The 21,972-nt window shown below is 34.5% G+C and overlaps 1 protein-coding gene across 1 annotated transcript in view; it reads left to right on the top strand.

Moving 5' to 3' along the window:
- The first annotated feature begins 627 nt into the window (after positions 1 to 627).
- LOC129265413 (tRNA pseudouridine synthase Pus10-like) overlaps positions 628 to 21,972 on the top strand; it is a 28,846-nt gene continuing 7,501 nt past the window's right edge. Inside the window, exons 1-11 of the mRNA XM_064102180.1 lie at positions 628 to 759; positions 6,614 to 6,724; positions 7,249 to 7,443; positions 8,663 to 8,749; positions 10,344 to 10,378; positions 10,999 to 11,101; positions 15,083 to 15,144; positions 17,385 to 17,430; positions 18,368 to 18,459; positions 19,116 to 19,198; positions 21,258 to 21,383. Coding sequence (XP_063958250.1) covers positions 757 to 759; positions 6,614 to 6,724; positions 7,249 to 7,443; positions 8,663 to 8,749; positions 10,344 to 10,378; positions 10,999 to 11,101; positions 15,083 to 15,144; positions 17,385 to 17,430; positions 18,368 to 18,459; positions 19,116 to 19,198; positions 21,258 to 21,383 — 943 coding nt within the window. The 5' untranslated portion in view covers positions 628 to 756. The remainder of the gene's footprint in view (positions 760 to 6,613; positions 6,725 to 7,248; positions 7,444 to 8,662; positions 8,750 to 10,343; positions 10,379 to 10,998; positions 11,102 to 15,082; positions 15,145 to 17,384; positions 17,431 to 18,367; positions 18,460 to 19,115; positions 19,199 to 21,257; positions 21,384 to 21,972) is intronic.

Below are 21,972 nucleotides of genomic sequence, written 5' to 3'. Positions count from 1 at the left end.
TCCAGTACATGATTGAGATCCATTTTATTTTCTTATGAATTATTGCATTCACATGCAGGTTTTGGGGCTTTAAAAATATCGAGTGAGAGAAAGGGTGGAGGAGCGTAGCAACTGTAAAAAATAAATTGAATGCAATAAGAACCCATCCCGAATTAAAGGACAAGTCCACCTCAACAATAGGCTGGATGGAAAAAATCAAAAAAGCACAACACTGAAAATGTCATCAAACTCAGATGTAATATTAAAAAATGTAATAAAGATTCGCTTTATTATCACAAAATAAGTCGTGCACATCTTGGTTTGTATGCAAATGAGGGCAATGATGACATCACTCACTCACTTTTTCTTTCGTATTTCATTATCTGAAATAAGAAATATTTTCTCCTAATTTTGCTGCTGTGAAACAAAGTTTTGTGAAATGTCCATGGTTCAGTCAAGTTATTTATCAAATCTGTAAAAAATGAGATATTGTATGATTAAAACAATAAAAAAAACCAATATTTGAATATGTTTGTGTGTAATTATTTATATGTATACCCAGGATATAGACCCTACGTGTAATTCTATAACGTTACTATGGGCAAATCATATAGAGGTAGATATGGCAAATCCAACATTTTTTTTATTTCCCTTCTCTTAAATGCAAGCCACCGTAGGTACCGGTAGTTATTGGAGCTGAAACTAATTCTAATTGAAACTTAAAGGATTTTTTTTTTAGAAGGAGACCACAGATTGGTCCTTCCAGTATATGCTGCAATGGTAAGGAGTAAATCAGAGTGAATTCCTTGTAAAATTATAAATTTGCTCACTGATATGATTTTTTTTAAATTCTGTTATATGAGACTATTTTTCCATACGGCATAATTGTGCCATTTTGATGATAGTTTTATGTACAGTCCCATTCCTTGCTTTCCCCGTTAGGGCCTAGACATGGGCCCCATCTGCGCGCGCGCCTATTTTATCTTTTTATTCAATTCAACTTTTTGTTAGGGTGGACTTTTCCTTTAAGTTAACATTTTTTACTTAAAGGAAAAGTCCACCCTAACAAAAAGTTGAATTGAATAAAAAGAGAAAAATCCAACAAGCATAACACTGAAAATTTCATCTAAATCGGACATGTTGGATGAAAAATAAGAAAGTTATTAGAAAAAATATGGCCATAGGCCTATATCATAACCTTGTTCATTGAATGAGTATTGAGTGGCCATATCGACTTATCGGTTTGAAGTCACTGGAGACACAAGCAAGACAAGTTATCTTGCTCACAAATTTCTGAATAATTGAAAAGGTTACATGCGAAGAAATTTGTGAGCGGGATAACTTGTCTTGCTTGTGTCTCCAGTGACTTCAAACATGATAAGTCGATATGGCCACTCATTCAATGAACAAGGTCAAGGTTATGATATATGGCCATATTTTTTCTCATAACTTTCTTTGTGCTGACTCCTACCAGCATTCAGATTTTCCAAAGACAGTCGACCCACTCCAGCTTGCTCAATATAGATGCAAAATAAGATGACAGTCGAATTCCGGGGTCGAATTAAATGCCGTATTGATTCCCTCGATTGTTTGAATGATCTCCCCGCCCCTTCCAGAAAGTGAGTTTTATCCTGAATTGATCACTAACGAAGTATTGATTTATTTAGTGTTTAATTTTTCCTGCTTTTTAATTTGTCAATTCTTTTCTGTTGGTCGTGAAATTTGTCACCACTTTTTTCAATAAAATAATGATAATTAACCTTTTATTCCATCAACCCCTCTTTTCCCTCCTCTTCAAGACCACTCTGCCACTTTTAGACAGTTAACGATCCATTAAAGGAGAATGAAACCCTTGAAACCAGCTGAATCCATATCAAAGAGAAAAATCAAAGAAACATATTGTTGAAAGTTTGAGGAAGATTGAATGAATAATAAGAAAGTTATGAGCATTTGAATATTGAGATCACTAATGCCATGTAGATCCTCCCAGTTGGCAATGCGACCAAGAACTGTGATGTCACACACGTACAACTCTCTCATTACTTTAGTACTTATTTCACTTATATTCTCACTTTTATAGAGTCTATCACAAGGTGAGGTGTTCTCTTTATGAGAGGACAAGTACAGAGGTTTCACAACATTATATCATTGATGAATCGTTTGTCATATGATTAGAATGAGCAAAAAGAGATGTTTTGGGGTATATTTTCAGTGTCCAAAAGGGGAGAGTTGTTCATCTGTGACATCATAGATCTTGGTTGCATTGCCAATGGGAGGATCTCCATAGCAATAGTGATCTCGACATTCAAATGCTCATAACTCTTCTATTGCTAGTCCTATTTTACTCAAACTTTTGTTGATCTGATTCTTTGATTTTTCTGCTTTCACAAAAGCTAACTTGCTCCAAAAGTTTCATTCTCCTTTAATGAATCAATATTCTTAGATTCTATTTTTAGCTCATCCGGCCCGAAGGGCAAGATGAGCTTATGCTGTGGCGTGGCGTCTGTCGTCAGTCCACAATTTCAAAATGCTTCTTCTTCGCCATTTCAAGTCCGATTTCAATTCTGTTTGCATGTTATATGATAGCACTAGGTGGGGGATTCAAAACTTCTACACAGAATTTTGAAACTCATTAAATATGCTAATTTATGCACATTTTTCAAAATTCACAAAAAATGCTTTATTTGTTGACCGATTTTGAATTTTTTGCTTCCATCTGGTAGAGCTTCATGAGGTTCACCAAACTTTTTCACAGAATTTTGAAATTTTGAGTAGAACAATTTTTATGCTAATTTATGCATATCTTTAAAAATTCATATAAAATGCTTCTGAATTTGTTGACTGATTTTGATTCTTTTTCTTCCATCTGGTAGAGTGTCATGAGGTTCACCAAACTTCTACACAGAATTTTGAAATTTTGACTAGAACATTTTTTATGCTAATTTATGCGTATTTTCAAAAAATCATATAAAATGCTTCTTTATTTGTTGACTAATTTTGATTTTTTTTTTCCTCCATCTGGTAGAGTTGCATGGGGAACACCAAACTTGTACACAAAATTTTTAAAATTTTGTCTAGAAAATTATTAATGCAAATTTATGCAAAATTTATTCATAAATCACAAAAAATTATTTTTCTCCTTCATTTGTTGGTCAGTTTCAATTTTGTTTGCTTTATATGATAGCTCTAGGTGGTGATACAAAATTTCAACACAGAATTTTGAAACTCATTAATATGCTTATTTATTCTTATATTTTCAAAACTCACAAAAAATACTTATTTATTTGTTGATTGATTTTGATTATTTTTGTTCCATCTGAGAGCTACATGAGGTTCATCAAGGTTCTACACAAGAGTTAAGAAATTTTGACTAGAAAATTATTTATGCTGATTTATATGAAATTTATTCATAGATCACAAAAAATGCTTCTATGTCATTTCTTCATCAATTTCAATTCTATATCCTCAATTTATGTCACCAATATCATTCACTACAGTGTCAACTGGGCTGAAATTAAAATTGTGTTAAATTTTGTTGCAAGATGCCGGATGAGCTCCACATCATTGATGTGCTAGTTTGGTCGTGAAATTTGTCACCACTTTTTTCATTAAATTAACAATAATTAACCTTTTATTCCATCAACCCCTCTTTTCCCTCCTATTCAAGACCACTCTGCCACTTTTAGACAGTTAATTATCCAATTAATGAATCAATATTCTTAGACTCTATGTATTGGTCGTGAAATTTGTCACCACTTGTTTTCACTAAATTAAGAGTAATTAAACTTTTATTCCATCAACCCCTCTTTTCCCTCCTCTTCAATACCACTCTGCCACTTTCAGACAGTTAACTATCCAATAAATACAATACAGAAATATTTAAGTTTATAATTTATTATCCAATCTCCTATATTCTGTTCTTCAAATTTATCACCAGCAGTACATTAAAACTCCGAAGTCCCATAGCTGGTGACAAATTTGAAATTCAACAATTAAGACAGTAAGTTATCCATTAAAGCCTCAACCCATCCGTCTCCTATGTACTGTTCTTCAAATTTGTCACCAGCAGTACATTACATCTTCGAAATCCCATAGCTGGTGACAAATTTGAAATTCAACAATTAAGATAGTAGGCTATCCATTATAGCCTCAACCCATCCGTCTCCTACGTACTGTTCTTCATATTTGTCACCAGCAGTATATTAAATCTCCGAAATCCCATAGCTGGTGACAAATTTGAAGAACAGTTGATAGGAAGTGCATGGTTTCAGACTATTGGAATAGACAACGGTCTTAATAGTACATTTCTACTTGTAAGTTTCAGACCGCACTTAGGGCGTTTTCTGAAGTAGAAATGAACTAGAATACGCACTCTGCGCGTATTTTGAAATTTACAAGTAGAAATCAACACAGAACACCTGGCAATGCGCCTGGCCTGAAAAAGCAAAGTGAACGAAAAGGGGGAAGAGAATGAGATCGCGTGGGAGGGAGATCGAGAGAGGGCAGAGTAATATCGTCAAAGAAAAAAAATTGCGCACACGACTAGTCCATGTGGCTGATGTGGAGACCGTCTATCAAGTAGAAAAATGATCCTGGTGGAAATTTGTCACTGGTGACTTTGACTTATTTCACGATAATGCCAAAAATATGACATTTTAAAGTTTTGCCTAATTTCACAAAACAGAGTAAAGTCCCCTAACATCGGACGGTTCCAAATATCGCACAAAAATGACTTCAACTTCCTCCCCATAACTACAGGGACCCGCACTGGTAGGAGACTTGCATGCATGAGATACATGAACATATCAATTGAACTGCACACAGTAGATCCAAGTTGCTGCTCAATAAAAAAATATTCCAGGGGTAAAATCCATGATTTTGACTTCCAGAGATTCTTGTGACCCTCGCTAATTATGGACTCCAAAAGATCGATGACCAAAATAAATCTTGTAAGGGGGAAGTGATATCCGCCGGAAATATCGCTGCCGAGATTTCACATGTTCGATCTATCGCCAAAAAAAAATTTGTACTACGGAAAAAACATGATTTTTATTTGATTCAATGATTGTATTTTTGTTTTTGTCCAATTATGCTTAAGTGTCCGATATTTGGGCACTTTACTCTAGATCTATATGCACATCCTGGGGCGGTATTCTGAGGTCATTGTATCTTTAAAATATTTTATTTTATCTCTTATTTATCTCTTATTTTCTATGTTTTATTATTGCAAAGCACTACTTTACCCAATTGACATGTTTGCAGCAATCTTCACATTTTCCTTGTCTTCGGTTACTTTTCATACAGAGATATGTTTGTATTTCTTGCGTTATATCTGACAAATAAAATAAATAAATTAGATTTTTCACATGCAGCCTCTCATATTTTCCTTTTTAGTCTCATACAATCAAACACGTTGATTTTGTTTACTCCATTCAAACCATATTTTACCTCAACAAATAACGTTTAAAGCATAATTTGCAAAATTATCACTATAAGTATAAATAAGTATTATGTAAAAATTCAAAATATTGAACTAATACAATGTCAATATTACTTAGTTACGGTACTTCAATTTTTATGTCGGACACGGACCTCTTTCTTTGAAATATCAATGAAAGGTGCCTCTAATAGGGCACCGTGTTCTAGATTTTTTTAGTCTGATACAATCAGACACGTTGATTTTGTTTACTCCATTCAAACCCTATTTTTACCTCAATAAATAACGTTTAAAGCATAATTTGCAAAATTATCACTATAAATAAGTATTATATAATAATTCAGAATATTGAACTAAATTAATACAATGTCAATATTACTTAGTTACGGTACTTCAATTTTTATGTCGGACACGGACCTCTTTCGTTGAAATATCAATGAAAGGTGTCTCTAATAGGGCACCGTGTTCTAGATTAGGAAAATGATGAAAATTTTGATTTTGTCCCATTATGTTTGTGAATCTTTAAAGTTGTTTTTTTCTTTTTACCTCATGAAGTAAGCTCCATACATCAACTCTACAATCAGTAATAAATAAAAAATCATTTGATCTCCATTTATTGAAATATATGATTTTATGAAAAGCCGTCATTCCGAAATAAAAGGTTCAGGTGATGATGAAGACTAAATATTTTTCCGATACTATCGATATAAAACAATGTCGCAGTCTTGGAATACAAAATTGCCTTCGTGAAACGGAAAGCGCTGATTTGTTGCCAATCTTCCTATCTCGGAAGAATGGTCCTAGGACGTTCCTACGTATCGCTCATCTCGTCATGAAACAGGCCCAACAGGTATTTGATGGCATTAAATCTACTTAATTACCTTAGCACACACACTCAAAAGGCATAAGTGCCACCTAAGAAGAGGACAATGTCAATTCACCAGGACATGATTTGTCTTGATCCGTGTGAGGATACCCTTGATTTCTTGGACAATTCTTGTTTATGAACTGCAGCCCCTGATGGTGTTATACCTTGCTGCTCACTCATATTGAACCTCATATCAGCAACTGCCCATTTTTTTTTTCAATTTATAGTAGGAAGTGTTTCTATGTTTTAATCCTTTGAAATTCTGAGAGAGAGCCGGTTAGGCAAGCCATATTTTTTTTCTTGTATTCTTAATAATTAAATGCTTGCAGGATGATGAATCAAAAACTGTGTTGATGCTTCGCAGCCTCCACTGTTGTCAGAGGTGTGTCCTTCGATTCCTTGGAAGGAAGAATATCCATGTCTACGCTAATCCTTTAGAGGTATTTATAAATCATGGTCTAGAGATGTCAGTTTACTAATATATTAAATTCAATGGTCATTTAAATAAACAGACTTTTCCTGGTCAGCAGTCTCCACTCTTCATGCAGAAAATCTCTGATGTTGAAAGGATACTAATGGGGAAGTGGGAGTATGCTGATATCATTTCTACCTAAATCTGAGAATATCGAGGGTTATTTCAATGAATTGAAATTGACTTTATATATTTGGGGGTTGCAAATTGTTGTATAGAACCTTGAAGGAAGAATTAGTTTGACGTTCTGGCTATATTATAATCAGAAGAAATGCTGAATTCACTCTGATAGAATTTAGTGTTATGACCTACAAAAATTGACTGGCTTAAAAAAAAGAAAGATATGATGCTCTCATATTTGATATACACACTCGTTTACTTCTATTTATTGCTAAGTATTAATATATTACTCAATATTGAATTAAAAATAGTAGGTTTTGCTCTCAGTTGATGGATGGAAATATTTCCAAATCCTTTATTTTGTTTCAATAGTCTTGTCCATCTTTGTGGAAATTGGAAGACGGAGAGGGAGGCCCAAAGCAGGCCAGTACAGACTCTGAAGTTGACCATAATCCTGATCAAGCTAAACAGTCTGAGTTAAAAAGTGAAGGGAGCAAAGATGGTGAGATCTGCCCAGCTTGTCTTGGTATACTACAATCTTTGTGTGATGAACAGACTGTAGAAAAGGTACTTGATTCGTATGATTGTAACAATGAAATATATGTAATCCAGGTGCAGATCTTGTTTGATTTATGTGCAATAATTATGGCCTGTGAAATGAATTTTTATTTAACCTGGCTGGATCTGCCATGAACATTAAACTCTTTGACCTACTTTTTAAGAATGAAAAGTTTATAGTTGTTGCCAGTCATTTGCTATGGGTGAAAATTCAATTTTGACTTCTTTATATATTATTATAAATTTATATGCTGGAATGGTCCATAATTACCTAATAGGCCGAACTGTATTGATATTTAATGATATTGCAGATTTAGATGAGTCAAATATTGAAACCTTGGCAGGATGTTTTCTGCTGCATATATGCTGAATAATAATGCTGAAATAATCCTACTACGACACATTCACCACATCTTGATTCAAATCCCAGCATTAGTGTGTTTTCCCGAACAGCAAAAAACTTATCCACATTGTGCTTCACTCAAGCCAGGTGAGGTGAATGTGTACCTTGCAGGATTAATTCCTTGAAGGTTCTGAGTGTTGCTATTCTATCAATGTCCTTTTCTCAAGGGCTTGAATTTCTGTGGATGGTGACACAACATTTGCTCGTCCTGCGACAATTGCTCCGGATTTAATTTCGTAAAAGATTGAGGGTTAGGGTTGCAATTTAGGGTTTTATGTTAGGTTTAGGGTCAGGTTCAGGGTAGGTTATAGTGTTAAACGGAGGGTTGAAGTTGGTCATCTGATTAGTGTGTGTAATTTAGAGCGGAGCAATTGTTGCAGAGCAAATGTCTTGAAACCCTGTTAATACCTATGGAGTTTGCCCTGTTTTCCCCTCCTTAGATGAGTTAGCTAAAAATGTATTCATAAAGGATATTTGTTAGAAAAAAATGTTTTTATAGCTTGTCATTTTGAGGTCATTGTTGTGATATAACTTCACAACCATAAGTCACTTTTGAACCAAACTCCGGTTGTAGCTTTACTTAGGAGACCTGCATGTTATTGTGTTCAGAGGTCACATGGTAAGGTCAAAGGTCATTTTGAGGTCAACATTAAAGTTTACATGGAAGACTTATGACAAATGTTATTCAATCCCAGTTATTTTACAATGAACTTTTGATACAATTCTGTTGCGTGCCCTCTCAAATCACAATATTTCTGGTTACTTTCACAAGTGGGCGAGACACAATATCCCTTATGCCTTGTTTATCATTATACATTGTACTAGATTTGCTGTGATGTGGAGGCTTTAAAATATGATTTCAAGACTTATATGTTGACTCTCGCACTTCCTCTCCAGCTGGACATTAGACAGGTATTTCATACATTTGCCAGTCTTTAATTGTACTTGATTTTTTTTTTTACTTAAAGGAGAATGAAACCCTTGAAACCAGCTGAATCCATATCAAAGAAAAAAATCAAAGAAACATATTGTTGAAAGTTTGAGGAAGATTGAATGAATAATAAGAAAGTTATGAGCATTTGAATATTGAGATCACTAATGCCATGTAGATCCTCCTATTGGCAATGCGACCAAGATCTGTGATGTCACACACGTACAACTCCCTCATTACTTTAGTACTTATTTCACTTATATTCTCATTTTTATAGAGTCTATCACAAGGTGAGGTGTTCTCTTTATGAGAGGACAAGTACATAGGTTTCACAACATTATATCATTGATGAATCGTTTGTCATATGATTAGAATGAGCAAAAATAGATGTTTTGGGGTATATTTTCAGTGTCCAAAAGGGGAGAGTTGTTCATCTGTGACATCATAGATCTTGGTCGCATTGCCAATGGGAGGATCTCCATAGCATTAGTGATCTCGACATTCAAATGCTCATAACTCTTCTATCGCTAGTCCTATTTTACTCAAACTTTTGTTGATCTTATTCTTTGATTTTTCTGCTTTCACAAAAGCTAACTTGCTCCAAGAGTTTCATTCTCCTTTAAGGTTCATCAGGTTAAGTGCTGAGTAATTTTACATGCACTTCTTAGGATAAATTAGTTAGAAATAGTGAGAACATTTTAAGTACAGCTTAAATATACCAACAATTGTCTCAAATTCAATCTTTGATTGTAATAAAGATCCTTCGGTTGCAATAAAGACTCATTTATAAATATTAATATCTATGGGAAGTTGCTTTTTAAACATTGAAAATCTGAGGCAATGTTGAAAAACGATAAAAAATAATTTTGTTTTCCCCAGGAGTTTGATGTAAATCAACTTATTTACACACACACATCTCATCCATGTATTTCCTTTCTTACTATCTGATTACTATGCTCCTTTAATATGTATCTAAGTTATTTATCTGTTTTTTAATGTCCTAGGTTTATACATTTACCATTTATAGAGATTGAACTGGAACTTGTTATGATTCTGATGAATATGTACAGGCCTGATTTCTTAAATATCATTTCAAGTTTTGTATTATTAAAAAACAGTTGGTATTCTGGAAAACTGTCATAAATTTTGTAATTTCTCGCAGAGCTGTGACACCGCTATGATTGTCACAGTTCAGTATTTTGAACATTGTCTTTTCCCTGTCATATCCATCTAAATTCCTGCCCATTTTTTTAAAGACAAACCAGTCAAAATCATTGTTCCGAGTGGGAGCCCTTCTAACCAATAGGAAGGCCTGGGGCACGTTGGGCGTATCCTCAATACAGTAGCTGGCATAGCGCGACTGCGCGTATATTGTTTCGGTTAATTACAAAGAGAGACAGGGAGGTGAGAAAGATGTTTAGAAGAAAGGTAGAAAAAAAGGAAAAGCAGAAAAAAGAGGAATTAATATGTAGGGCCTAACTACTTGTAGCATGAAAAATATTTTTGAACATAGTCACAGATGTCAAGTTAAACTATTATTTACTTCAGATATGTATTTCATTTTCGTTTCTGCAGCATTGTTTGCTAACTCATCTCAATGAAATCTGCAAGTAAGTCCAAATTTGTTATTACCAGATATGTAACATTATGTGTGTATCTCTTGAGAGTTCTGTAATACACATCTAAACACAGTGCGTAGAATGATTTGGTGACATATTTGTCCAGAAATGAGAATCTGATTTTTCTCTATCATGTTTTGCAAAGTTTTGGCTGTGCTTAATAGATAATTAACACTTTATGTTTCTAGGAGATGCAATTTAATTTAAGATCAAATAATATTCATTGCAATTATAAGTAGAGAAAGGCTTTTCACTATTTAGTAATTGTTACGGAAGTATATTGTTGGATAGATAAATTTAGTTTTGACATAACTACATGCTTTAAATATTGTAATCTAGACTGAAACATGTAAGCTTAAAATCGGCAACACAGCTAGAAAAAAGCCCATCTTCCAAACAGAATTCAATGCTTATTTTTGATTTACGTAGCTATGATTTGTTACATAATATTTATACGTAAACATTTTAAGTGGTTATTTTTGTTGGATTCTATTCTTGCTCATGTTATGATTATTAGCACAACTGGAATTTATAAATAATATGAGTACTACTTAGAAGTTTAAGTTACCATGACATTTTATCCATAATTTTCATGTATATTTTTTTTTCAGATTGTCTTTGAAGTCCACCGACATCACACCTATTAAGGATGTCTTCAAGTGGGTTTGTGGTCGTCTCTTCAGCTACCGGTTCAAGGTCAGGTTCTCTCCAAAGGTAAGTGATTATTAGTGGAGAAACAAAGACTTTTCTGAAATTTTTTTTTTTTTTTTTTTGACATGTGGTGATGGTGGGGGATGATACAAAGCAATAGATCACCCCACCCCTACTCATTCCACTAACAATAGGTTTGTTTCTTGAATCCCTTCCAGTGCTTGCACCCCACTTCAATCATCTTTTATAATGTAATGTTGAGTTTGAATTCAAAATTATTATTAGGTGGTCTGTCTATGACAGATCACCTCTTATGTTTGTCCGAATTTTCTTTCTTTATTTATTTATTTCTTATTTTTATTTCCTCCATTTCTTGTGGACAGCAAATCTCAGAAAGTTCATATTCAATAATCATCAAAATATCACCACATATCAACATCAATAAGACCTCAATTCTGCAAGAATCTTAATGTCATGACGTCATCATGACGTCATCTAGACGCCATTTTGTAAAATCACATTATCAATCATATCTCCATTATCAATTATCAAAAATAAATCAAATTCACATGACATAAACTTCAGATCAAGGGTCATCAGGTCATGTCATCAAAGGTCACCTGAAGGTCACGACGCGCGCGTACGCACGCGTCAAAATTTTAAAATGCTAAAAATCACTTTTTGACCAAAACAGAGTACGTTTTAGGTCATTTTAAGCATTTCAAAAAATTGCGCGCGCAAACGTATGCGCGCGCGTTTCCGCGCGTAACGCCTCAATGCAACTCAGAAACACCGTTTTTTTTTATTTCATTGCATTGATCATATAATTTTGAGCAATTTGATACCTTGATCAACCTTCTACGACCATTAATAAGGAAATTAACACCCGTTAAAGTTTGCAGCACGTGTGCGCGCGAGCTCTCACTATAGGCCATATATGGGCAAAAACATGCCTATAGAAAATCCGCTGTAGCTCTTCAGAACGCATGGGGACCCCCAATTTTTTTTTCATATTTTGATAGAGTATGAACTAGAGATATAATTTCATGTCTCATTTGACCCTCAAGTATATTATGACGTCATCAAAATGGCGTCGGAATTCAAAAAATCCATTTTGCCTATTATGACGTCATTATAATTATGCAAATCTTGCTCTAACTCCGTGAATATTGGTCAATTTTCACCCAATTTTTGATATGTTGTAGCTTAGTTCTTACTCTTTCTGAGTTATTGCCTTTATTTTTCATTTTGATAGACAAATCATCCTCAAAAATTGCAAATAATAATGGCATGTCATTTTTACTCATTTTGCGTGTAATCTCTATGGGACATGACTTTTTCTCAAAACTAGATTCTACATTCTTCTATTTCGTAAGCCATATCTCCAATTTTTGTTGCTAGTTATCCCTGAGCTTTTAGTATGTTGTAGCTGAGATTCTAAGCTTTCGGTTGCGTTTCCTTCATTTTCCGATCAGATGTCGGGATCATGCCCGTAATTCACTTGCAAGATTGGATTTGAGATTCTGGTGTTTTGCTTACGTGTTAAGTCTATGGGAAATATTCTAGCTCAATCGGTTAGGCGTCAGACTTACTTCTCATTCCATCATGCAGGCAGGGGTTCGAGTCCGCGGGTGAACATGATTTTTTTTTTTTTTTTTTTTTTTTAGCTATCTTGCCCACGATCAATTATAAGAATTCTAACAAATAATAGCTAAAATATTGCAAAATAAAACAGATTATAATTACTTTTTTATATCATATCTATTTATCTGTCTGTCTATCTACCTACATGACATATCTATCTCTCTGTCTAATATATATCTTTCTGTTTGAATACGTCCCTCTCTCTCTATCTATCCATATGTCTGTCTGTCTATCTACCTACATTGTATATCTATCTGTCTGTTTATCTCTCTCTCTCTCTCTCTGTCTAATATATATGTATCTATCTGTTTAGATATGTCTATCTATCTATCCATCCATCTGCCTGTCTCTATCTATCTATCTATCTATATATCTATCTATCTATCTGTCTGTCTGTCTCTCTATCTATCTATCTATCTGTCTATCTATCTATCTATCTATCTATATGTCTGTCTCTCTATTCATCTATATGTCTGTCTCTCTATCTATCTCTGTCTCGATCTCTATCAATCTATATGTCTGTCTCTGTATCTATCTATATGTCTATCTATCTATCTATCTATCTATCTATCTATCTATCTATATATCTATCTATATGTCTGTCTCTCTATCTATCTATATTTCTGTCTCTCTGTCTATCTATATGTTTGTCTATCTATATGTCTGTCTATCTATCCATGAAGCTATCACGAGAAGGAGAACCATCTTCCAATTTCTCTCTTAATCCTTTGTTATCGCTTCCTTCGGGCGAAGGAACGATATCTAACATCAATTGGCGAGCCGCCAGGCGAAAGTTAGAGCCCGCTTACATAACGCGATAGGACCACGCAGCATGAAGCTATTACGAGATAGCTCGTAATAGCTTCATGATATGTCTGTCTCTCTATCTATATATATGTCTGTCTATCTATCTGTCTATCTATCTATCTGTCTGTCTCTCTTTCTATCTATATGTTTATATATGTTTTATTAATATAACCACCAATCATCTCTCTATCTATCTATATATCTATATATCTATCAATCTATCTCTCTATCTATAAGTCTGTCTCTCTATCTATCTATATGTCTGTCTCTCTATCTATATGTCTGTCTCTCTATATCTATCTATATATGTCTATGTTTTATTAATATAACCACCTATAATTTATCTCTCCATCCATCACTCCATCCATCTAATATAATTATCTTTCTTGTATGTATCTGTTTGATTATGTAAATCTGTTTGTCTATCTATTTTTCAATCTAATATCTGTTTAAATATTTTTTTCCTGTTTATCTATCTATACGACAGACCACCTAATTCGTCCGCATGACGAATTAAAATCTAGTTTTTTGTGAAATACAGATTGGCTAGACTTTGGCTATGATTGTTCATCACATGAAGCATATATGTACTTTAAAGTATACAAGGAAAAACAAAATTTCTGAAGAGGGGATTTCTCAGTTCTAGTTCTGTTCATACTAAATTACATTCTGTATTGACCCCAGTAGCAGTTTGCTGGGCACTTTGCAACCTACAAGTACTGTTTCTTATTTTCTCATTTTTTTTCTTTTGGGGCTAGGGGTTGTAACTCACCTTCTCTGCAGTGTATTTTTTATATGCCCGTCCTAGACAGGACGTATTATGGTATCACGCTTGGTGTCCGTCCGTTAACTTTTCCTTGTCAACCCGATTACTTCAGTTTGACTTAACCTAGGCTCATATTATTTGGTGTGTATGATACTAGCATGGATCCCAGGAAATGTATCGATTTTGAAGTCAAAAGGTCAAAGGTCAAGGTCACACCGACATATTTTCATCTTACCCTTTAGCAGTCCTTGTAAACGTGATAACTTCAGTTTAAGTTAACCTAGGCTCATAACATTTGGTGTGTATGATACTAGCATAGATCCCAGGAAATGTATCGATTTTGAAGTCAAAAGGTCAAAGGTCAAGGTCACACCGACATATTTTCATCTTACCCTTCAGCAGTCCTTGTAAACGTGATAACTTCAGTTTAACTTAACCTAGGCTCATAAAATTTGGTGTGTATGATACTAGCATGGATCCCAGGAAGCCTATCGATTTTGAGGTCAAAAGGTCAAAGGTCAAGGTCACACTGACATGTTTTCATCGTACCCTTCTGAAGTCCTTGTAAACACGATAACTTTAGTTTAACTTAACCTAGGCTATATAATTTGGTGTGTATGATACTAGCATAGATCTCAGCAATTCTATTGATTTTGAGGTCAGAAGGTCAAAGGTGAAGTTGCCACCTTCCACTTTTCTTGCTTGACCAATAACTCCATTTTCCATGTTACAGGCGGGCGTATTATGTGCTCGCCTTAGCGACACTCTTGTTTTCACTATGACCATTTGTAACTAATTTGCTTTGATTTATAACCCCTTCCTTGTAGAGCTCATTTGAGGTTGGCTTGAGTTTTGAACATCAGGAAACACAAGGAGAAGTAGACACATTGTGAGTAGCAAGATTCAACACACTTAATTCCTAGCATTACAGAATCATTGTTTTTAAATTAGATTTAGATTTATTTATTTCCGTTCAACAAAATAAACAATATAATCGAAGTAATAGTACATATTCAAAACAATATAGACAGTTCAATGACATTTTATAACAAATATAGAAGGTAAATTAACTGAACGGAGTGAAAAACTCTCTATCTTAGGTGAACTATTTGTTATAAGGTTATAGGTGTTTTGGTCTTTTAAGTCATCATTATATAGTATGGAGGTCTGGTTCCATGACATTTGCTCCGGCGACAATTGCTCCGATGGAAAATCTACACAATAAGCAAAACATAAAACCTAACTTCCAAAACTAAATAAACCCTATTCGTAATCATTACAATATTCTGAACCAAAAACTCTATCACAATCCTAACTCTAATCCTATGCCTTCTGAAATATTAAGCCCGGAGCAATTGTCGCAGGAGCAAATGTCGTGTCACCGGAGGTCTAACCAGGTTTTTGTCTCACCTGCATAGCAGAGTGAGACTATAGGTGCCGCTTTTCCGACGGCGGCGGCGTCAACACCAAATCTTAACCGAAGGTTAAGTTTTTGAAACGACATCATAACTTAGAAAGTGTATGGACATAGTTCATGAAACTTAGACATAAGCTTAATCAAGTATTACTGAATATTCTGCCTGAGTTTCAGGTCACATGACCAAGGTCAATGGTCATTTGGGGTCAATGAACTTAGACCATGAAGGGGGAATCAACATCAAAATCATAACCTAAGATTAAGTTTTTGAAATATCATCATAACTTAGAAAATATATGGACCAAGTTTATGAAACTTAGACACAAGGTTAATCAAGTATTACTGAACATCCTACTGGAAATTCAAGTCACATGACCAAGGTCAAAGGTCATTTAGGGTTAATGAACTTTGGCCAAGTTGGGGGTATTTGTTGAATTACCATCATTACTTGGAAAGTGTATTGGTCTAGTTCATAAAACTTGGACATAAGAGTAATCAAGTATCACTAAACATCCTGTGCGAATATCAGGTCACATGACCAAGGTCAAAGGTCAATGAACTTTGGCCATGTTGGGGGTATCTGTTGAATTACCATCAAACTTTAAAAGTTTATGGATCTGATTCATGAAACTTGGACATATGAGTAATAAAGTATCACTAAACATCCTGTGCGAGTTTCAGGTTACATGATCAAGGTCAAAGGTCATTTAAGGTCAATGAACTTTGGCCATGGTGGGGGTATTTGTTGAATTAACAACATAACTCTGTAAAGTGTATTGGTCTACCTAATAGAACTTGGACATAAGAGTAATAAAGTATCACTGAACATCTCGTGCGAGTTTCAGGTCACATGACTAAAGTCAAAGGTCATTTAAGGTCATTGAACTTTGGCCATTTTTGAGGTAATTATTAGATTGCTGTCATAACTTTCAAAGTTTAAACATACATGTATAGTTTATAAAATGTGGATATAGGGGTAATCAAGTATCACTGACAAGTCTTAGGTCGCATGATCAAGGTCAAATGTCATTTATTGTCAATGAACTAGTATTTTCTTGGTATATGAATGGTGTTTTTTTTAATAATTATTTTATAGTAGTTTTCAAAGTCAGCACTACTGCTATATTGAATCGCGCGATGCAGGTGAGACAGCCAGAGGCGCTCCACTTGTTTTCCACTTACACTACTTACTTAGAATGTAAATGTCAATGGAGGAATATGAAATGTTAGTGTTTATACTCATATCATGTGTCAGGATCATTAGAACCAGCAATATTGACTACTAAGAAGAGGATTTTTTCTTATTTCTACCAAAATTAGAGGAATGATTGTTGATGTCAAGAGTATGACCCTTTATTATTCGAAATCAAAGACAAGTGACTTCATGTTGACTAAGCACATGTTAAAGAAGAGAAAGAATTATAAACCCAATCAAATTCTGTAATTATGATGTCTGAAGAATCTTTTCTTAATTGCAATTCCAAGGATATTCAAAATATTCCAAAGATATTTTCTCTAATAGCAACAGAAGAATTCAACTTAAAAAAAATCATGGACTTTGATGCCATTTTAGTGAAATTCTTGCTGTGTAAACGGTGGTCTCCAACATTCTTCTCGTGTATATGGCCAGTACTGTATCTGTAAAGAAAAATGATTTTTATGGCAACTGTGAAAACACCTTTATTCTAATATAATTTTGTTGTTTTTACCAGATATGATGAGGTAACAGATAAAGAACCAGCTCACAAAAGACAAAAGGTAAGCTTATGTCAGGGTTGGTTCAGTTACTTTCTGAGAGGGAAATCTACTGATATGAAACCTAAACTTGACTATTTGCAACAAGCAATAATATCAGAAGGAGTCTTTATAACAAAGATTAACTTTTCCCATTTTATTGTAGATGGAGTAAGTTTACATGAACCTAATCTCTGTGAAATAATGAAAACTAATATACAAAATGGGCACACTGATGATACTAATGTAGAGTGGCCAGAGCGGTAAAGGGCGTGGTTCTAAAAACTTACAGAGACATGAGACAACCTCACTCAATGATTGCCTGTGATGAACTGCCCTGGGCTGAATAACTTTAAACCTCAGGGGTCTATTTGGCATAAAATATTAACATGCATGATTTATATATAACAAAGGTAAATAATGAATATTCAAATATCAAAGATAGCAAATAAAAGAAATACATGAATATACATGGCAAATGAATAGCTGCTAATGAATATTAATTAACCTAAGTCAGAGGGAGAGAACCAATCAGAGAATAAGAACTTAGCAAGAGTCAAGTATGAGTGAACATGAGCATGAACAAAAGAAAGGGATGGAAGAGTGAATCTGGCATGTTGAAAGGAATGTAAAGAAGGTGATGGAAGAAAAGATGGAATTTTGACGACTAACAAAGAGAAGAGAGGATGATCAAGAATAATGAAGAACACATCTATAAAACCCTGTTCACACTACAGCTCTACACTAACAAAGATAATATATTTCGGTTTACATAAAAACACATTGTATACTATTTTTGTCCCATAGTATATGCTGTACGTATGTCTCCTTGTTCATTTATAGTTTTATCAGCTAAAGTCCAGGATACATACTTGATAATTATTGTTGCAGCCGTGGTAAAGTGTGGTGCAATGTAATTTCATGTCCATATGTCTCTCTCTTTTCTCTCCATTTTGAAAAGTTTTGGAAGAATTCTCACAAGAAGAAAGAAGGGCCTACTAAACAGCTGATTGGAAGTGCACTTCGAGGGCTGACTAGTAGGCATCTCAAGAGGTAAAAGAAGATGTATTATTGTATAGTCCCAGTAATGCAATAAGTTTTTGGCAAACCATTGGCAAACCAAACACATACATTTAGCAATTTAATTTGAAAAATCTATTGTATTTTTCAACATTTCAGGTCAGAAGGGCTTTTCATAAAGTCATTTGTGAGTTTATTGATGACTTACGTATGACAAGCCACATGTGATACTCAATCATATTTAATCAGAAGAGAAAATTGAGATAAGATACAGACTTGAAATTTTGCCATAAAATGATGTGATTTATTGTAAAATCATCAGAAAATAATGTAAATCTCAGTCTGTTGTAATGTTATGCATGACTTTAACAAATGACCAGAATATAGCAAGCCAAGTGAGTCTTTACTCATACTCATTTTCAATTTGATAAAATAAAATTTTAAATATTCAGATGTTAATTCATGCTAATATATATATATATATTTTTTTTAAATAAAAAGCACATTATTTACCAGAATGTAAATGAAATTATAGCAATTACAGATATACCTATAGGCTATACTTTGAAGAAAAGGCTATGTGCTCACATTTTGGGCCGTGATATTGAAGTTATTTCATAAAGTTATACATGATTGTACTTGATGACACACCCATATGATAATGTACATTTCATATTGTATATCACTAGATTGCTTCCTCATCCTCCAGTCATCCCTCAGAGTGGATCTTCATACTCCATTGAATGTCTTCATGAATCAGTTTTCCTTGCTGGTAAGTCACTGATAATCTTTATCATTTAATCCTTACTGAACTGGGCTATTTCGCTCCATTAAAATACTGGTCTGTCAACTTGTTTAAAGTGTTCAAAGTGATAAAACCATCATTAAAAAACAATCAAAATAAAAAAATCTGAATTTAAAACCAAAATAGAATTTAACAATATACATGTATATATATTTTCAAACAAATTCTATGGAAAATCTTGATAATGGCAATCTTGCATGAATGGCTACACATGCAAACAAATTATTTATTACATAATCAGGGTAACAGTATGCACATTCAAATCAGACTTTGACTGTGGGAGTAGCCTACTACATTTTCATATCATAAAAAAGATATATATTTATATAAAACAAGTTCAATTATTTATGAATAACATCAACACATGGGAAAGTGAACATTTAACAAAATGAAACATTAAAAATACTGCCTTTTATGTGGTTAAACACTGGTTATCATGCCAATGATCAAGTAAGTTATTAAATGATATTAATAGAACTAGGATATATTTGTATGCAAAAATAAACTCTGTACCCAGTTGTAGTGCCTTTACTTGTGCCTATTCGTAGCCTCTTTGCCAAGCAGATACCACCGCATTTATTATTCTCTCCTGAAGAGTGGCCGAGTATGAATAGAATATTTCTATATACCACCAAACAAGTTCTAGTTAAGCTATTGTACCCAATGGATTCACTGGCTTTTCTGAAAGGTAGTTTTTCATGTCTGGTCCCTTATCTGGTTTTACGTTGTCTTTGTACCATATTTTATCCTGTTTAACATCGGATTTCTTGATAACAGGACCATCTGGATCACTGCTTATTTCTTGGAGTCGGTTCATAGCGCCCAGATTATTTACCATGTCTCCAAACATGGATGTGTGCTTGTTTATGACAAAGGACCCGTTTTCACTGAAGTAATCTTCACACGTGTCAGAGCCAGTCCGATGGGGCATGATGCGTTGTCTTGGTGTAAAGTCTCTGGTTGCCTTGATGAGGACAATGAAATGGCAGCTCAGTACAATGTCTGTGTACGTTTCTCTTAAAATCAAATTGGTTGCCAATGTTAATCCTGGTATCGCTACAATCCAATTCCTCCACAACCATAGGAAATTTGCAACATATGCCGCATTTATTATTCTCTCTTGAAGAGTGGTCGAGTATGAATAGAATATTTAGGGCCAAACAAGTTCTATGTAAGTTTTGGACCCAATATAATGGATTTACTGGCTTTTGACCATGAGTTTGAAGGGTTTGTAATGACTCACGTACCCTGGGAAAGGCAAGCCGCTGTACTGACTCCAAGTTTTGCCGTTCTTCCCTGAGCCCATGCTTTGCTTGATTACATTTTGCGAGAAGTAGCTCCAAGTGTGACATATGAATCGTATTTCCTCCTGCATCGAGCTCCCATTTCGGACGGAGGATACAAGCTTCTTGGCATTGTGAATGAAGTCTTGTTCCATGAGATTGTAGACTTGAGGCATCCCTTGCTCATGTTTGAGAGAGGCGGAAATTCCAAAATTAGGATGGTCTATTGAGTACTGGTCAGGGCTCTTTGTACCATAAGCTTTCGTTTTGTGAATCTCCATCAGATGCTTGGCCCACATGAGGACCAAGTACGGGAAGAAGGTGCTTGTTGTAGAGCTCGTGAAATAATTGCCACTGGTTTGATACATCTGTATGGGTGAATTTGTTGCAAGTTGGAGATAGCAAAGCTAAAAGTACAGGCAACTCTTCATGTAGAAGGGCTGAAAACAGACCCTTTTTGACGCTATATGTGGATGCGCGCACGTCGTACGCGATATCATGAGTGAGCCATGATTTTCAATTGGAAATCCTACAGAGCATCTTTTCTTTTCTAATCCTTAATATTAGTATAGACAAGACTGTGGGAAATTTGGGAAAGCTACTGTGAAGAATACTGAGAAGGATTTTTGCTAAAGCAGTGTTATGGATTTTTGTCAAAGTGACTTTGAGCACCATGCTATAAACACCATGCTAATTGCTAACACCACAAATAACTACATTAAATACATTTTAAACTTATACAGGTCGTTACACCAAACATTCTCGACACCTATCACAAACCCCATGGATTCTAGAGGGTGAAAGGAAGACAGAATCTTCTGTAGAGGAGCATATATGTGAACCAATTCAAGAAGCATTGAGAGCAGCAGGTTAGTTAAATCCTTCAATAAAAACATTCAATAAACATTTTTTGTTTGTTGCAATGGTGATTTTTTTTTTCTTTTAATTTTTTTAATACTGCAATTGTACTGGATTTCAAACTCGGTGCGAGACTGCTGTGGAGTGATCATCCCACAAGAAGCCTGCATCAAACACATTCGTCGTGAGCAATAAAACGCTGCATTAAATTGCCATGGTGTATTCATACTTGATCAAGTTACTCCATACAACAATCTTTTATAATCCAAAACACATCATGACCTCCATGTCCGAGAATGATAAGCGCAAGCCTTAATGGCTATGTTCACAAGCTTGTAAACAAGCCTACATGGTTTTGATGCAGTGCTGATTCAAAGTTGCTGCTTGACTGTCTGTCTGAAAGCAGCTGCAGAGCAGCTCTGAAACTGATGCTAATAAGCGCAATTGCTAATTATTTTGATGTAGGGTAAATGCGAGGCTGTGACACTATGCAAAAGTTTGATGTGGGAAGGCATGTTTATACTGACTCCCGTCTTGTATATATCATGTGAATTCTTTTTTAATCAATGATATATATTTTTTTCCTCGTGTCAGAGGTTC

This window comes from Lytechinus pictus, chromosome 7 (assembly GCF_037042905.1).
Source record: "Lytechinus pictus isolate F3 Inbred chromosome 7, Lp3.0, whole genome shotgun sequence".
Taxonomy (NCBI): Eukaryota; Metazoa; Echinodermata; class Echinoidea; order Temnopleuroida; family Toxopneustidae; genus Lytechinus; species Lytechinus pictus.
This window is presented reverse-complemented; position numbering and strand designations above follow the sequence as displayed.